Raw genomic sequence first — 14,376 nt, 5'->3', positions numbered from 1 at the left:
TCGGTGAAAAAGCTGTAACGACCTTGGTCGGCGAGCGTGAAAATTCGCAAATACGAATGTCACAAGGTCTGTCGCGAAATTTTTATTTGCCCTTCCGCCACGCGCGAAACGAAGCGAGGGAACGATATGAATGAGAGGAACTCTCTGTGGATGAAGTCGCGAGATTTTTACCAGTGTTTAAACGAGCACGTGCACAAACGGCGAAGCGACGCGTTTGGCCTTGCCTTAGAATTTGAAACACGAAGCACAATGACGCTGTCCTTCCACGTTGCGATGGCCATTCTCTATCCAGAGACGTTCCGCTTCGTCAAGATCGTCAAGAGTAAAAATAACTCGTGTCGAGTAGCTACCAAGATCGAATATAAATTTTCTTCACTTTTATTCATGAAGGTATAGGTAACAACAACTCCATAATGTTAAAATTAATTTTACCTTCGATGGCTAATGTTATTTTCTACAATATATCATCGGTATTAATAATGTTTCCGTTGGGAAATGTACCAAAACAATACTCGTTACTTCGTATTGCGATTACATCGTTCGAATGGAGTTGCGTGCCACGAATGGGTCATTCCGACGATGTTAATTTCTCAAAGCAAACGGAAACACTGTCCTATAGTCGTTAGCTCGCGGTCGGTTGAAATTTTGGTCTTCGCTACGAAATTTCTGGTCAGCAGGTGACGCTCGGCCAGGTCGCTTGCTCGAAATTTCTGTATTTCGCGCAAACGTCGACGGAACCGTAATGAAATGGTAGCTGGACGATGTTGATGTTGTAATCCGTGTTGACCAGTACGGCATTGATCGAGGGTATGTGGAGCTTATTAGCGAGGTCGTCTTCTTGAAATTCCCCGGTTATCGGATTCATAAGCGCGCAGCGTGTTTTCGCGAGCACGCAGGCGGTGGTATTCACGAATAATTGGGCTAGTTGGACGTCCGTGTTGTTGAAACGGGGAAACATTCGTATGGCCTCGCCGACACATTCCCTGAGCTGAGGGAAACGTTTGTCAATAAAGGGTTGGTAATCGCAGAACTAACGGTAATAAGCATTTAATAAGCGTTAATACAGATCGTGATGCAAATTATAGGTACAAAGTTTCTACGTAAAGTCTTTATCCAAAGAATCAATGCAACACGTGCAAGCTGGTATGCAAGGCGAGTTTAAGGAGCGTAAATAAAATGTACAAGTCGTATCGAAGCATTGCAATGATTTTGCTATTAATTCTTCCTTTCGAAATTTTACGATTGTAAAGTATTAGTAACGTACTTACTAAGCTCCACCTTTCCGTTATTTTGAAATATTGTACATTATGTACAGAGTCATTTATACGAATCTCTATGTACAGCGTTGCAACTCTAAGGCACCGTTTTTGGTTGGATCGATTGTCGCCTTGGATCGATGGGTTCCGCTCCCGGCCTGATCGTGTTCAACTCTGAGTTCTGTTCTCTTATGATGCAAATACCTCTCACTACTCGTTTATACAGCTTGAGGTAGAAAAACGAAGATTTCCTCGCCACCCTTCTCGGTATCACTCGTGCGTCCTGTTCGATATTTACAATTGCTATGTCTTTATCGTCTTATGTACACTATTTACACACAAATGATTCAACGCGAGCGGTATACCTGTAATAAACTCCGCGGGTCATTGAATTCAACGAACCCACTTCATAATTTATACAACTTCTATAGAGAAAAGGGAAAAGAAAAATTTCTAAAGCTTTGCAAGACATAGTTCTGCTCTTCTTACCAAGTTGTCTTTGTTCACTTGACGAATGCACTCTAGGAACGTGCAGTACACCGTCGTGGGATTGATTCTCGGGTCTATCGAAGTGGTGGCATTCTACGTAAAATAAGGAAATAAGAACTCTGGCAGCGAGATCAGAAATAAACGAATGTTCTAATTAGGAATAATTCAGTGTCAGGTAAAATGTCAGTCGCGTAGGTGAGAAATCACATCGTCGAGTTTAATTTAAAATTTCAAAGTACTCGTGCTTACCCTCAAGTACTGTTGACAATGGCGGTAATCGGTGTCGTTGAGATAAATGTTGGCACAGTTGGACATAGCCACGAGCAAAGAGTATCCGAGTGGTTGATTGGTAGCCCTGAAGAAGCATCCGTAGCATGCGTCCTGAAGTATCGCGTTCGATCCCTGCGATTGGTTGCACAGTTGATTTAGCAGTTCGGGAATCCTCACTCTGTAACGACACCGTCGGAACTAGAATTCATCGATACACGATATTCACCTCGATCGCAATAGAGATAAATGAAAATACTGTTTGGCAGGAGTGAACGATCCCAGAAACTTGGATATACTGTCGTGCATCAGAGGTTCCACTAAACCGACACCGAATAGCGCAAAGAATATCAAAACAGCGGGCACGCGTAGTTTCGCCATCGTTGCGCGATACTCATTGGTTATTTGACCTGGTACCTATTCGCGTGGTACGTTTTATAGCACGGGTAAATCTGATAGGCGGAGCTGCGGACGCATTGTTTCCGGTAAACGAAGGACGCTTTCCATATTTTTAGAGAAAATATTGTTTCAATATTTCATGGCAATAGACCTCGCGAGATTTTACAAATAACGTATTCCAAACGATCTAACGATGTATAAAGTATGCGTTACCTTGATCGTGTTCGCAAATGAAAACGAATTCTTTAGAATTGTTTGTAGTACCAATGACAACATTAATGCATTCGTAAACATCAACCGATTAAAGACTCGTTTGAGGCGTGACGACGAACAGTGAGAAACGTGTCTGACCATAACGCGTACAATACCCTTGTCTGCGCATGAATACCACAAACTACTGCGGAAGTAGGAGCTGAGTAGCTTCGATTTTACTAGCATTTTTCCGCATCGAAGTCCTCTTTTATAATCAGAAACACACTATAATACCCGAAAATTACTTGTTTCGTGTATCTTTCATGCGTTTATTCTTTTATTGTTCCTGTTTCCATCGCACGATCCTGGGCGATAGACGCGCGGCAAAAGTGTGACGATTCTTGTTACCTGCGTCCTCGTGGGCGAACGTGACACACGGTTGGCTGTCGTTGTTCCGTAAAAATGGACCGTGAACAGGAAGAGACCTGGAACGGTCGGAAGTTGGCAACGAGCGAGACAGCCCGATTGCAAAAGGGAGCAGAATCAGCCAGTGTCGCGAACGCGATCTGTCAGATGAGATCTCCGTTATTACACACCTAGATATGGGAACTTCGCGCCGCGCTGGAAATGCAGTTGCATGCACCGCGAGGTCAGAGTCACGATGTCGCCATAGAGCACCTTTCCCGCGACACACGACACAGCTTGCCCGAAACATCCGAGTAGTTTATTTCTTTTCCAACGGAGACGTTGCTCGAATGCGAGAAGCTTTCCCTTCTCTGACGTGCACACTTCCGCCGGAAACAGGAAATAAGAACGCTAGTAGCGAGATCAAAAATAGTCGAACGCTCTTAATATCTTCGTTGCCATCGTTAACAAAAAAAAAACTGTTTCGAGAACGTTATTCGGCTTTCATAGAGTGTTGTAAGTTCTCGATAGAAAATCAGTGGGAAATGTGAAATCAAATTCGGTTGTTCGAGACTTGGCGTTCCAGGGAATTAATTTTGAAAATTCAATTAGTTTACGGCGAACCAATGTTACGCCGCGTATATCGCGTAAACTTTTTCGAGTCCAATTTTCTCGAAAACAAAGCCCCGTAGAATTAAAGCTCGTACCACACTTCCGACCCACATTGTTTGTACGCGTAGGCACGATTTACATTGCGGAGCGTGTTGTTAGTACATAGTTCCCCTTGAATTGGCTCCGTTGTTACATACTCGAGGTTAAATGTAGCTCGTTTCGTTACACGGAGCGGGAAAAGCATGTTGCACTTGAGACTCGTAATTCTTGCTACACTCGTTTCTAACCGGACGTCATACCCGCTTCCCAAGATTACCATTATTTTTAAATGTCAGCGGTAGATGAGTAGCCTTCACAAAATGACCATTTAACATTGCAGACGAGTTCCATTTTCCTCGTGCCTTCGAGATATAATTCCTTGCCGGTTGGCTCCAGGTAATAGATTAAACGCGATTAAAACGTGTAATCATTCTTTGTGATTGTTAGAATATAAATAAATTTATATTTAACTTTTGACAAGTTCTTTTCTTGCTTTATGTGCAAGCACGTAATAAGAACTCTCTCTGCCGAGGCCAATATGCGCAGTCGTAATTAACGGAGTTATTTTATTTTTATGTTTCCCCATCCGCGACGATATTTAACAATAATATTTATGGAACGTAAAATAGCTTCGGATACTAGAAGCAATATTATTTAAAATGTCCTGCTGTGGTCTCGTTGGATTTCCCTCGTCTTGAAAGTTGCCATTCTTTACCCCTCAGTAATTACCAATCAGCAGTATAAATATCTACAGTCATCACAGTTTTAATCGTACTCTCCTCCCTTGCTCGAACTCAATGAACGGAGGCTCCAAAGATGGCCCTCGCCAGGGTGTAAACGTTAATCGTGATTTATAGTACGATTCATCCGTACCAATAGCCTAATGCCGCTAATCCCCTCGCATTGATTAACGGCTGTCCATCGGCTGCGGAGGATCGTGGATCGGTGGCGGGCGTCGCAAATGAAAAAACATGGTCGACGAAGTTCTCTAATTTCAAGTGCCAATGGTTGGGGGTGGGAGAACAGGAAAGTGGGCCACTGTGTGCGTCTGAGACGACACACGTGCCGTGGCTATTTATACGGCAGACGGCCAGAGAGCAAGGGAGAGATGAAACAACCAACAGGAGCGAAGGAACAAGACAGGGTTGAAGGGAAAGAGAGAGAGTGATCGAGTCTGGGGAGGAAGAACGCGGGAAGCGGTGCAACCCCGAGGAAACCAGAATTAGAATGACTCACAGGATTATTTGGGTTTATGTAATCTGAGAAATTCGTCGCGGACGACGACGGTGACGTCGTCGGCGTCGTCGCGTCACTGAATCGAACGACTTATTGGTTCCTCGTGTGTACGGGGATCACGGTGTCACGTTGCATCTTTGACGCTGAAACTGGTTTTCCCCGAGTGCCTAGAGTCGAGGGAAGATTACCGATACGATGTATTGTCGCTTCTCGATGATTTCGCCTTCGATGGAAAATATTCGTTTGAAACGTTCAGCTGGGGAATGTAGAAGGATTCGTAATGGGAAAAAAACGTTTCTTAAATTTAATCTTCTCGTAGACCCTCTTTCTAAGGACCAGTGCTCGAAGGATCAGAATTCTTTCTTGCCTGAAAAGCGAAAGAAAAACGCTGGAACGTTTTTATTTGTCGTTGTCCGCGTTCCTTAGGATGAAGTCTCGTTACCGCGAGTTCAGAAGAAATTCACGTTGCGTCGCATAGCGTTAACCGCATTCTCCTCCTAATTCCATCCACATCCCAGGCTACGGTTTCGGGATTCCGCCACTAAAGACCAATTAAACCGACCACGATCACCCTTCTTCGGGGCTGGCCCCGATGACAGCTGCATCTCGCTGTCAATCAGTGTCCTCTTCTCGTTTCCGCGGGCGGTCAATTAAGTGGACGGTAACTCAATCCTTGCGGATGTCCCCGCCACTTTATTTCGAGTCTCACGAGAATAACGAGGCGACGGTGGTAACTCAATTTCACGAGGCGCGCGCCGACGTTTTTGCCAGCGTAGTTTATTTTCGGCCGCTCATTCCCGATTTACCGAATAAATACGTCTTTCCTGGTGGATCGGGGGACGGGGAACCGAGCTGGAATAATTTCATCGCGCTATAGGATAATAAATTGGCTCTATTTGAAGGAGGAACACGACGGGTTATCGCGCCGCGTGACTCACAGCGCGAGAACGCTGAAATAAAGATCGTATAAATCTAGGCAGCTGTTAGCGAATACAGCTTGCGTCGCGAAATAAAAATACATGTCGCGTTCTATTATTATATGTGTTATCGAATAGTTTAACTTGGTTAACGTAGCGAACATCACGCGATGCGACATAGTCGATCGAGTACGTTCTCCGATGTTGTCCAGCAGTCGATTAGCGAACCACCGTCCCTCCTGTCGAGAATGAAACGACTCATGGAACATTATGAAAGTGTTTGCAAGCAGTCGGTAACGATCGTATGCCAGATACGAAACGTTGATTCTAAATAGGTCAGCTAAATCAGTTACGCTAGCTCGCTTTGTAACGAGAATCATCGAAACGAGGTCGGATATGGTAAACATTTGTGTGAACCGTTTTTTTCTTTTTATTATTTTTCGATTCGTTCCGAGAATTATGGCCACGTGTTACGAAACATTCGATGCGAACCTTGGAACGTTTCATCACGGATTTCTTTGTATGCTAAGCAGAGCAGGCATCGTCGGAGAACGCGTTTCTAGAAAAAATTCACTAGCACGCGAAGACGTTGAAATTTGTTCGACGACGAGGACGAAATCAAGCCAGCCCCAAAAATTCCCGGTGGAAGACAGAGGAACCCAGTCGAGCGCATTTATTCGGAGCACCCTTTCGAGTAAAACACAGGAAAGCCCGTGGACGTGTTCGGGGGTGTCATCGCCACTGGATACTTTCCAATTACGACGACAAGACTTCGTAGGTTCGTTGATTCGTCGGTAATCAGTGCGAGGTGCTCCTTATTGAATTAGGGGTCGCAGCGAGCGGCCAAATGACAGGGCGTAGACCGCGTGTATTCCTGATTAAGCCTCTTAATTGCTCGTTTCTACCGGCGCGAGGAAAGCTGGACAAAAGTTACGACGTAACGGGCTGTCGCGTTAAAATTTTAGCGCAGGGTGAAATTAGACAGCGCATAATTAAGAGGACGATCGTTTCGGCGAGGGGTGGGTCGATCAGATATCACGAGTTTAAGGGCTCTCTCGCTTTAGTTGTATGTTATTTAAATATGACGAGGAATTATTAACACGGCTAATTTTGCTTCTGGTTGAGTACACCGCGTTAAATATTTCAACGGCACTCCAAATCGTTACATCGCGTGTTTAAGCGTGATTAGCGCCGCGATGGAATCCGCCGATGCATAATTAATCGGGATAAAGTCAACGAAGACAGCAGAGATCGAGACGAGTGGCTTTAATAGGATTCATTCTTAATGCATAATTCTTCTCGGGACTGGTCAAGATCGCACGAGAGAATAGAAAGGCGGATGTAAGGATACATTGAATATTGCAGAAGGCACTTATTTTTAGGAATTTCAACGGTGATTGGTTTTAGATTACGGCTATGAAGCCTTCGGGTGAATTTTAACGATGCACATAGGATACCTCGCGTGACTAGAATTATTTTGATAGTTTGGAAGTATCGAGTCTAGAGATAATTAGTCTAGATTACACTGGCATAGATCTACGAGGGCCATACATTGATTAAACATGAAAATGTCTCTTGTAGATCGTAGAATTTCAAATCCATTTTCGGTTAACCCCATGTTGCATTAGTACCAATGTATTTGTACGTTACGGTATACAACCAGGAAGAGGTTAATAATACCTACACAATATTTACGACGTTTTGTTTTTCTGTTCTCAGCGCAACGTTGCGTTTCTCGAACGAAAACAATTTTATTTCGCTCAATTCGTTTTTTTTTTTGACTGGGCTCTCTCGGTAATTTCCACGGGCTTACGATTCGTTCTGTTTAATGCGAGGCTTTTCCGGGCATCGTGGGTTCCCTCGATTCCGACGACGGGCTGTCCCAATTATTTTCCCTCTTCTCGCAGGCTTTCCCTCCGATCCTTTCTCGCTGTCTGATAAGTGCATTAGGTGAACCCAGAAATTGGTAGACGTCCCGCGGTGTGTACGCACATTAACCCTACCATTCGGCTCTCGTCGTTTCAGGGGTCGCTTCGTCGAAAAAGAACAGAAAGCTGGGCTTACGTGACACGGCCGAAAGGAAGTCCACGTGCGCGCTGTATATCAACAGATTTTAACCTACATACACCGAGAGTCGTGTCCCCCGTTACGTTTCGCCCTCGTGGAATGCTTTTAGCTTTCGAAGCAAACGTCGCTGACCGTTTCGCGTTCGAATCGGCCGCAGGCTCGTTCAAATTTCCGTGTAACTTTTCCCGTGTCCTCGATCAGTCGTAATTTGTCAGGAAAAGATACGCTTGGATGAATAATCTATGGAGAAATTAATGCGATAGAAGGTACAACGAAAGTTGCCACGATGTAATTGGAACATAATTAAGTGGACGAGGTCACGAAGCTCCCACGTTATAGGTAATTACGCCGTTATTTTATTCCAAGTTTACGAAACTGGACTCTTGGAATTTTAATACCACAGTCGAAGCAAGTTAAGCTTTAAGAACTCTGCAAGTTTTAATAGGTCAAATTAAAAGTTACAGGTTTTAAATCAAAACGGTATACGTACCAGACATTGTGTCGGAAGTGTTACGAAGTAATTTTACTGCTATGGAAGTCCACGCTATTCCGGAGGTAATATTACCAACCTCAAAGTAACGTCCAAGGATAAAATATACGACTAAAATTTAACGATTCGCTGGAGACCACGAGTACCCTTCGCGCGCACGCGAGAATTTCGTGTTTAATTGTCGTATGCTTTGTAGAAATGGCTCTGTAATCGTGCTTTATCGGTTGCTCGAATCGACCAATTTCGAACAATCTCTGCACGCCAGTTATACGCAAAATTATACTGGTTGCGAGGTTGCAATAGAGAATGTCCTTTTCGCGAAAGATTTTGATGGATTCGAAGGAACAGACAGTGCGCCATTTGTGCCAGAATGAAGGATACGCGGGCTCTTCCGTGCCGCCCTTTTCCCAATGCGAGCGCATTCGTCACTGCGCCCCGACAGATATCCCTACGCACATATGCGAACGTAGTTTTCGCCCACGCAGACCCTAATTCGCGCTGGGCCAAGATAGCGTGGGTTTTCCTCTCGTCCCGTGTCCACATGGCTCGTTAGGTTTTCGGGAGTGTGTCTGCCTTGTTCGGCCTGTTCCACCCCGTTGCCGTCGATAAGTATTATAAGAAACTGATGGTGTAACGCGTGCGCTGATAAAAATCAGTCGGCCACGCGAAAGGGCGGTCGAATTGGTCTCGAGGGTGTAATACACCGTCGCATTATCGTTATCCTCGACGGATACTTTCATTGATATCGCACCGTCCCGTCCCCGTGTGCTTGGACTCCGCGAGGCTCGTTGTCGCGCCGAGTGGAGTCGCGTTAGAGCCTCGCGTACGCATTGTAAACATCTTTTAACGATTATTGCCGGCTGTAAATCGTCCGGTTCGAGCACCTCCTCGCCGTGTACCGACGAGTACGATGACGCAAACGTTCCCAACCGCTGGCCCCCAAATACAGGCCGAGCGATATTCGGCCGTAACGGTGACGACTTTTGTATCGACGATCGTCGAGCATGCTCTTTTGTTTGCGAGTTCGAGGCACTTTTAGGGTGGGTCGCCTCGCGGTCAATTTTAGGTGGTCGTCAGCCGTAAGTCACTGAACCTTTCTTCCACCTACGCTGTGCGTATACAGTTAAAAATTGATGATGTGGAAACTGAGTAGTGAATAGCACTGTTTCGGGTTGAGGGGAACGAAGAGGAAAGAATCGAGGTTTAAATATGTAGGAAACAAGTTCGCCACAAATTGAGAGTACTTTTATGTGTATGAAAAAATTTGTATCACGTTAGGGTACTTAACAACAGTAACAAATACGCTGTCGCTTTACGTGGAATAATGGTAAAAGTAGCAGTGGACCGTCGCAACTTCTGTTATTAAATATTTACGAAAGTATTGGTCACCAGCACTCGTGGTCGTCCCAAGAATAAAATACTCGCAGTCCTCCATCCACCTACAAAGTTTCATTAAAATCCGAGCGTTACACTTGACGTGGTTCCCTTGTCGGTGTGACGCTCGATTTCGGAAACGCGTCGCCCGCCATGGCGCAAATCGTTGGTCGACGCGCGAGAAAAATAGAAGCTCGCGACATTTTCGAGGAGCTCGGAATACGCTCGTTAATTTTAACGATCCCATCGAATCGTCGACGGCATATACCCGCGCGGCTGTGCACCGCGCGTTTCGCCGCACCCGCTCCCGCCCGTCGTCTCATTTTCGCTCGCACTTTACTCCGTTGTATACGTTTCGCATTTTGATTCGATTGGTTTGTAGCCCCCGTACGTGAATAGAATAGAGGCTTCGACGGAGTTACTCGCGGATTGCGATCCCAACCGTTCGTCAAATACGCTCGAAAACATTTTAGGGTACCGTGTTCCCCGTTCTTCCGGCGATTCAATCTTTTTCCTTGGCAGGGATTCGCGCGAAACTCGGCTCTTATCGAAGACGGGTCCTCCATCTATACGACGGCGTTCGAGACCTTCGAATAACTCTTAAGAGGGAGGCATTCTGTCCGCGGTGCTTAAAACTTCCTTCAACCCTTCGGGGGCTGGTATTTTAACTCCTTCGAGGCACACGATTTAAAAAAAAAATAGAGAACTAATTCATTCAGACTGGGTTATCCTTGGAGAGTGTTTCGTGTTTCTTTAGTAAGGTCAAAGTGTCGTCTTTCTCTATTTTTCAACATTTTCTGTCTCCTTATCCACGACTCGATACAGACACGCTCTTCTCTAGCACGGCCATTTATACCTGTTGTGTACCGGGACACTCCAGATTATCCTTCGAAGGAGACTCGAACCGAACACCTTTTCCAGGAGCGAAATTTACATTCGAGGTCCTCCAGTTCGCCGAGAGTTTACTCAGGTTCCCGACCGTCTCTGGAAAAACGATCGAATCCAAAGAAACGCCATCTGGCGTCGACTCACTCGACGGCAATTTTCGCAGGACCGTGTGTGTCGGCTCTCCTCTCCATCGATCCTGTCAGGAGACTGCGGAAAAACGATACCTGAAATCGCGATCCCGGGCCTTCAGGATCCATTGTTACGGTTACTGTTATGCTTTCGGAGATCCATCCAGCGGGGATGAAGTACCATTTCGCTTCGAGCCGCCACTTTCGCACGAGTCATCGAGAATATTTCGTCCAAGGGACGCGCGCATCCTTCCCTACCCCACCCCTGGCCCACCCTTTTCCCCAAGTTTCGTCATTTGATTTCGAGGGTGCGCGAAGATCGTGTTTACCCTCTTTATGCACTTAGAGTCTCATCAACCTCTTCAGGGAACCCCCAGTTCCTCGTTTCTTCTTCAAACGGCTTTGGTAAATTTTGCAGACGGCGACGAGAGCGGAGACGAGAGACCAGGCGAGAGAGGAAATATGTATTTCGAAGGTTTATCTGTTGACCGTCTTGTTATCGTTTCCTCTTTCTCGCTGGTTGATCACCCGACGACCCTCGAGTACCATCTCTCCAAGTCGATGCGACTCAATTTACCATCGCCGGAAACGGTCCTGCTAATTCACTCGCGTCGAAATAGTAGTATCGACTGTTCGATAATAGGTTTAATGACGGGAGTTATCGGTGGGCTCGAACCATAATTAGCAGCGGTAAAAGTTAAAAAATAGGTAATCTCTTAACACTAAATCACAATCAGTCAAATGACCTTCTTAACATTTTTGTATACATTCGAATAAAATTCTTTCGAACTCTGGTGTTTATGCGATTCGATTTACACGAAATCCTTCAAAACGAATTAACCGCGCGAGTCGAGGACACACTGTATTACGGTTGTTGGATTTCGAGCGACTCACCGTAACTCTTCTTCGTCGTCAACATTTTCCGGATATTAAAGCGCCAAACAGCCTCTAAGGTGAAAAATTATTGGACCGTTTCGCGATTCTTCGAGACGCATCCGCGCCTCCCCGAGCCTCTCTCTGTTTTCAGGGGACGGCACGACACTCCTAGACGTTAATAATGTACCGGGGAATACAACGCGCCTGTAATGTAACGCGATAAATAATAGGGTGACGTCTTGTAAAGTGCATCCTGCAGAGAGTGTACAGGCCGTTCCAGGCACCGGTATCCGTGGCGAGCTTTATGCGCTTGCACACTTTTGAATAATGCAGCTGCAATGTCACGGTGAATAGTGTCACATTGTTGCGGCCGGGAGGAACGTCTGGCGCTCATAAGAGGGTGCCGGAGGTACGCGAAGAAATTTGAAAACCGGAGCCACCCTTCCGCGAGAAATGAATTTTAGCGAAAAAAGGATGTACCGCGAGCTTCCTCGCATTTTCCCACAATTTTCCTTCCTGGCGATTTGCAAACAGTGTTCCAAGAACGACGCGAGTCAGGGGTTCTCGACTTTTTCGAACTCACTGCACGGTTTTCTAACATTTTGTTTCTGCGAGTGAACACTTTTCGCCACGTCTTATACATGAAACGTTTCATTCCCTTTATGAATCGTTGTTGCAAGCGGACGATCGACAAAACTCTATTCCGATTCGGGGATAAGCGAATGAAACGCAAACCGTCGCGGCGATCGTTGATTAGGAACGACGTAGGTAACCCGATAAAGTTTGCGTGAATGAAAATCTCGAGACGATGGCGTGCGTCTGCTATGGATCGCATACGGAGCCAAATGCACGCCGAGTGTCGCGTGACCTGGGAACACTTAACTCGCGTTAATTAGGGCGATAGAAAAATAGATAGGCCAGAAACGGGGGAAATGAAGCGGAAACAGGACGTCACGGCGTCACGACACGTGTCGTCTCGACCACGTGTCTTGGAGGAAACGCATTCGCAAAACAATGGCGTGTCGCCGCCTGTCGTGCCACTTGCCGCCATTAATGACTTCTTAACGGAAGATTTTTTTTGCGTACTTCATTTCCGCTCGTGGCGTGTGGGTGCATCGACTAAAGGGGAACATCGCGTTTAAATATGTCTAAAGTGCATTATGTTAGGTACGTTAAAAAATGGTTTTACTAATTTAGATTACTAATTTTCTAGAATTAATGCTTGGAATGGGATGAAACAAGGGCTTTTAGATACTGAACGAATGTCACAGCGTTTTCTCGAAAGGCTTGCCGTTCTTAAAGAAATAAATATTTGCGTCATTATCGCTATTACATCTCGTACGAGAAGAACCCTCGTTATTCCCACTGAAGATGAAACGCAAATATCCACTAGTAAAAGTTTTAAAGGAGATACGTCTTATGAGTGCACAGATATTTTTAAGTAATTAGTAATTGTCCTGCAGCTGTAATTGGCTGGGTAGAGCGGTCTCTCGCCAGGTATGTTTAATCAACTGGAGGAGCGTTCCCCGAGGCGGAAACGGCACGCGTTTCGAGGGAGATAAAAGCTCGAGCGGCGAACGAACAATCGAGCGAAAATTTACAATGTCGTTCGCGGAGCGCTTGGCGCGTTCTTTCCGCGAAGGCAGCCATGGTTATTGCCAGCGGCGGATTAAGGCAGGGTTCTGGTTTGATGGGTGATAAAATGAGCAATTTTCAGGAACGTGCTTTGAAAACAAATTATCATACGAAATTTAACTCTGGTATTGTGATTTACTGACATTTAAACTTTAAATGCGTACAATTAGATTTATGGAAACTGAGAGCTGTTAATTACAGAGGATATCCACTGGTAGTTTCGGTGGTGTCGATGAAATCAACGTAAAGATTAATTGTGAAAAACAAAGAAAATACTCTTAATCTTAGTTTAAAAGTATACAAACACTCTTATTCTACTCTACATAGACTTGGGTGTAGCTGTACTGTACCCATCGCTACGCACATTGAAAAATTTACAAGGTGAAAAATTGGCGGGAAAATTCACGCACGTGATCTTCATCGTTGTGTTTGACGAATCTCGACTCCTGATGGAGTATCGATGACCTGTAGGGACGGATAAGGAGCGAAACGCACGGACCACCGAGAAACAAAGGACCAAGCCCTTTTCTCGCGAGTCCAGGACCTCTGCTGCAGAGTCCGCGATGGCGTTGCTGTCTCGCGAGAAAAATGAAGGGAGAATTTTCCCGCGCGGTCTCTCTCACCCCCGCGGTCTCTCTCATCCTTCTCTTGATCCTCTCTTTCTTTACACTTTCTGATCCCTCCCCCTCCTCTTTTCGTCTCTCTTTTTCCGTCTCTCTCGACGCTGCAGAAAGGGCGGGAAAAGGCAACGGAGGGCGGGAACGCGAGGAGGGAGGCTACAAGAAGGTAGCACGGCGACGACTACGGCGACGACGACGACGACGACGGCGACGACGATGGACGGTACAGTAGGGGTAGCGTGGCAACCTAGTAGGGATGAAACAAATCAATACTTTTGCACTCAGGCTCTCTCGGGTTCAGGGCTGTGCAATTTTGGCGCGAACAGGCCCCGACGTGCATCCACCACCTTGTGAACCAGCTCAAATTTGCCTCTCGTCGGAGTCTAAATTCTCGTATCTCTGCAAATATAGAAGTAGAAATCGAGGAAATCATTAGGGTAAATCTTTCTTTGCGAGATGTGCCTTACTCGAGGCTGAGAAATTTTG

At 45.8% G+C, this 14,376-nt stretch overlaps 1 protein-coding gene across 5 annotated transcripts; it reads right to left on the bottom strand.

The window, feature by feature from the left end:
* Positions 1 to 372: 372 nt before the first annotated feature.
* LOC128892635 (uncharacterized) lies at positions 373 to 14,162 on the bottom strand. Of its 5 annotated transcripts, none has more exons than XR_008461126.1 (5): positions 2,272 to 3,416; positions 1,995 to 2,193; positions 1,746 to 1,838; positions 1,269 to 1,539; positions 847 to 988 (listed from the first exon to the last, which is right to left on the bottom strand). XR_008461126.1 is itself a non-coding variant. In XM_054153168.1 (4 exons), exons 1-4 carry the CDS (start codon positions 13,689 to 13,691, stop codon positions 671 to 673), a joined length of 621 nt encoding a protein of 206 aa, XP_054009143.1. In that variant the 5' UTR covers positions 13,692 to 14,162; the 3' UTR covers positions 373 to 670. The 5 variants fall into 5 exon arrangements, 3 of the variants coding, with proteins under 3 accessions (XP_054009143.1, XP_054009142.1, XP_054009144.1); XR_008461127.1 differs by having other exon boundaries at positions 887 to 988; positions 1,265 to 1,539; XM_054153168.1 differs by lacking the exons at positions 1,269 to 1,539; positions 2,272 to 3,416 and adding an exon at positions 13,681 to 14,162 and having other exon boundaries at positions 373 to 988.
* Positions 14,163 to 14,376: the final 214 nt, after the last annotated feature.

This window comes from Hylaeus anthracinus, unplaced genomic scaffold (genome assembly GCF_026225885.1).
Source record: "Hylaeus anthracinus isolate JK02 unplaced genomic scaffold, UHH_iyHylAnth1.0_haploid 12572, whole genome shotgun sequence".
NCBI classification, from domain to species: Eukaryota; Metazoa; Arthropoda; class Insecta; order Hymenoptera; family Colletidae; genus Hylaeus; species Hylaeus anthracinus.
The sequence above is the reverse complement of the archived record's forward strand: the minus strand, read 5'-3'. Positions and strand labels throughout refer to the sequence as shown.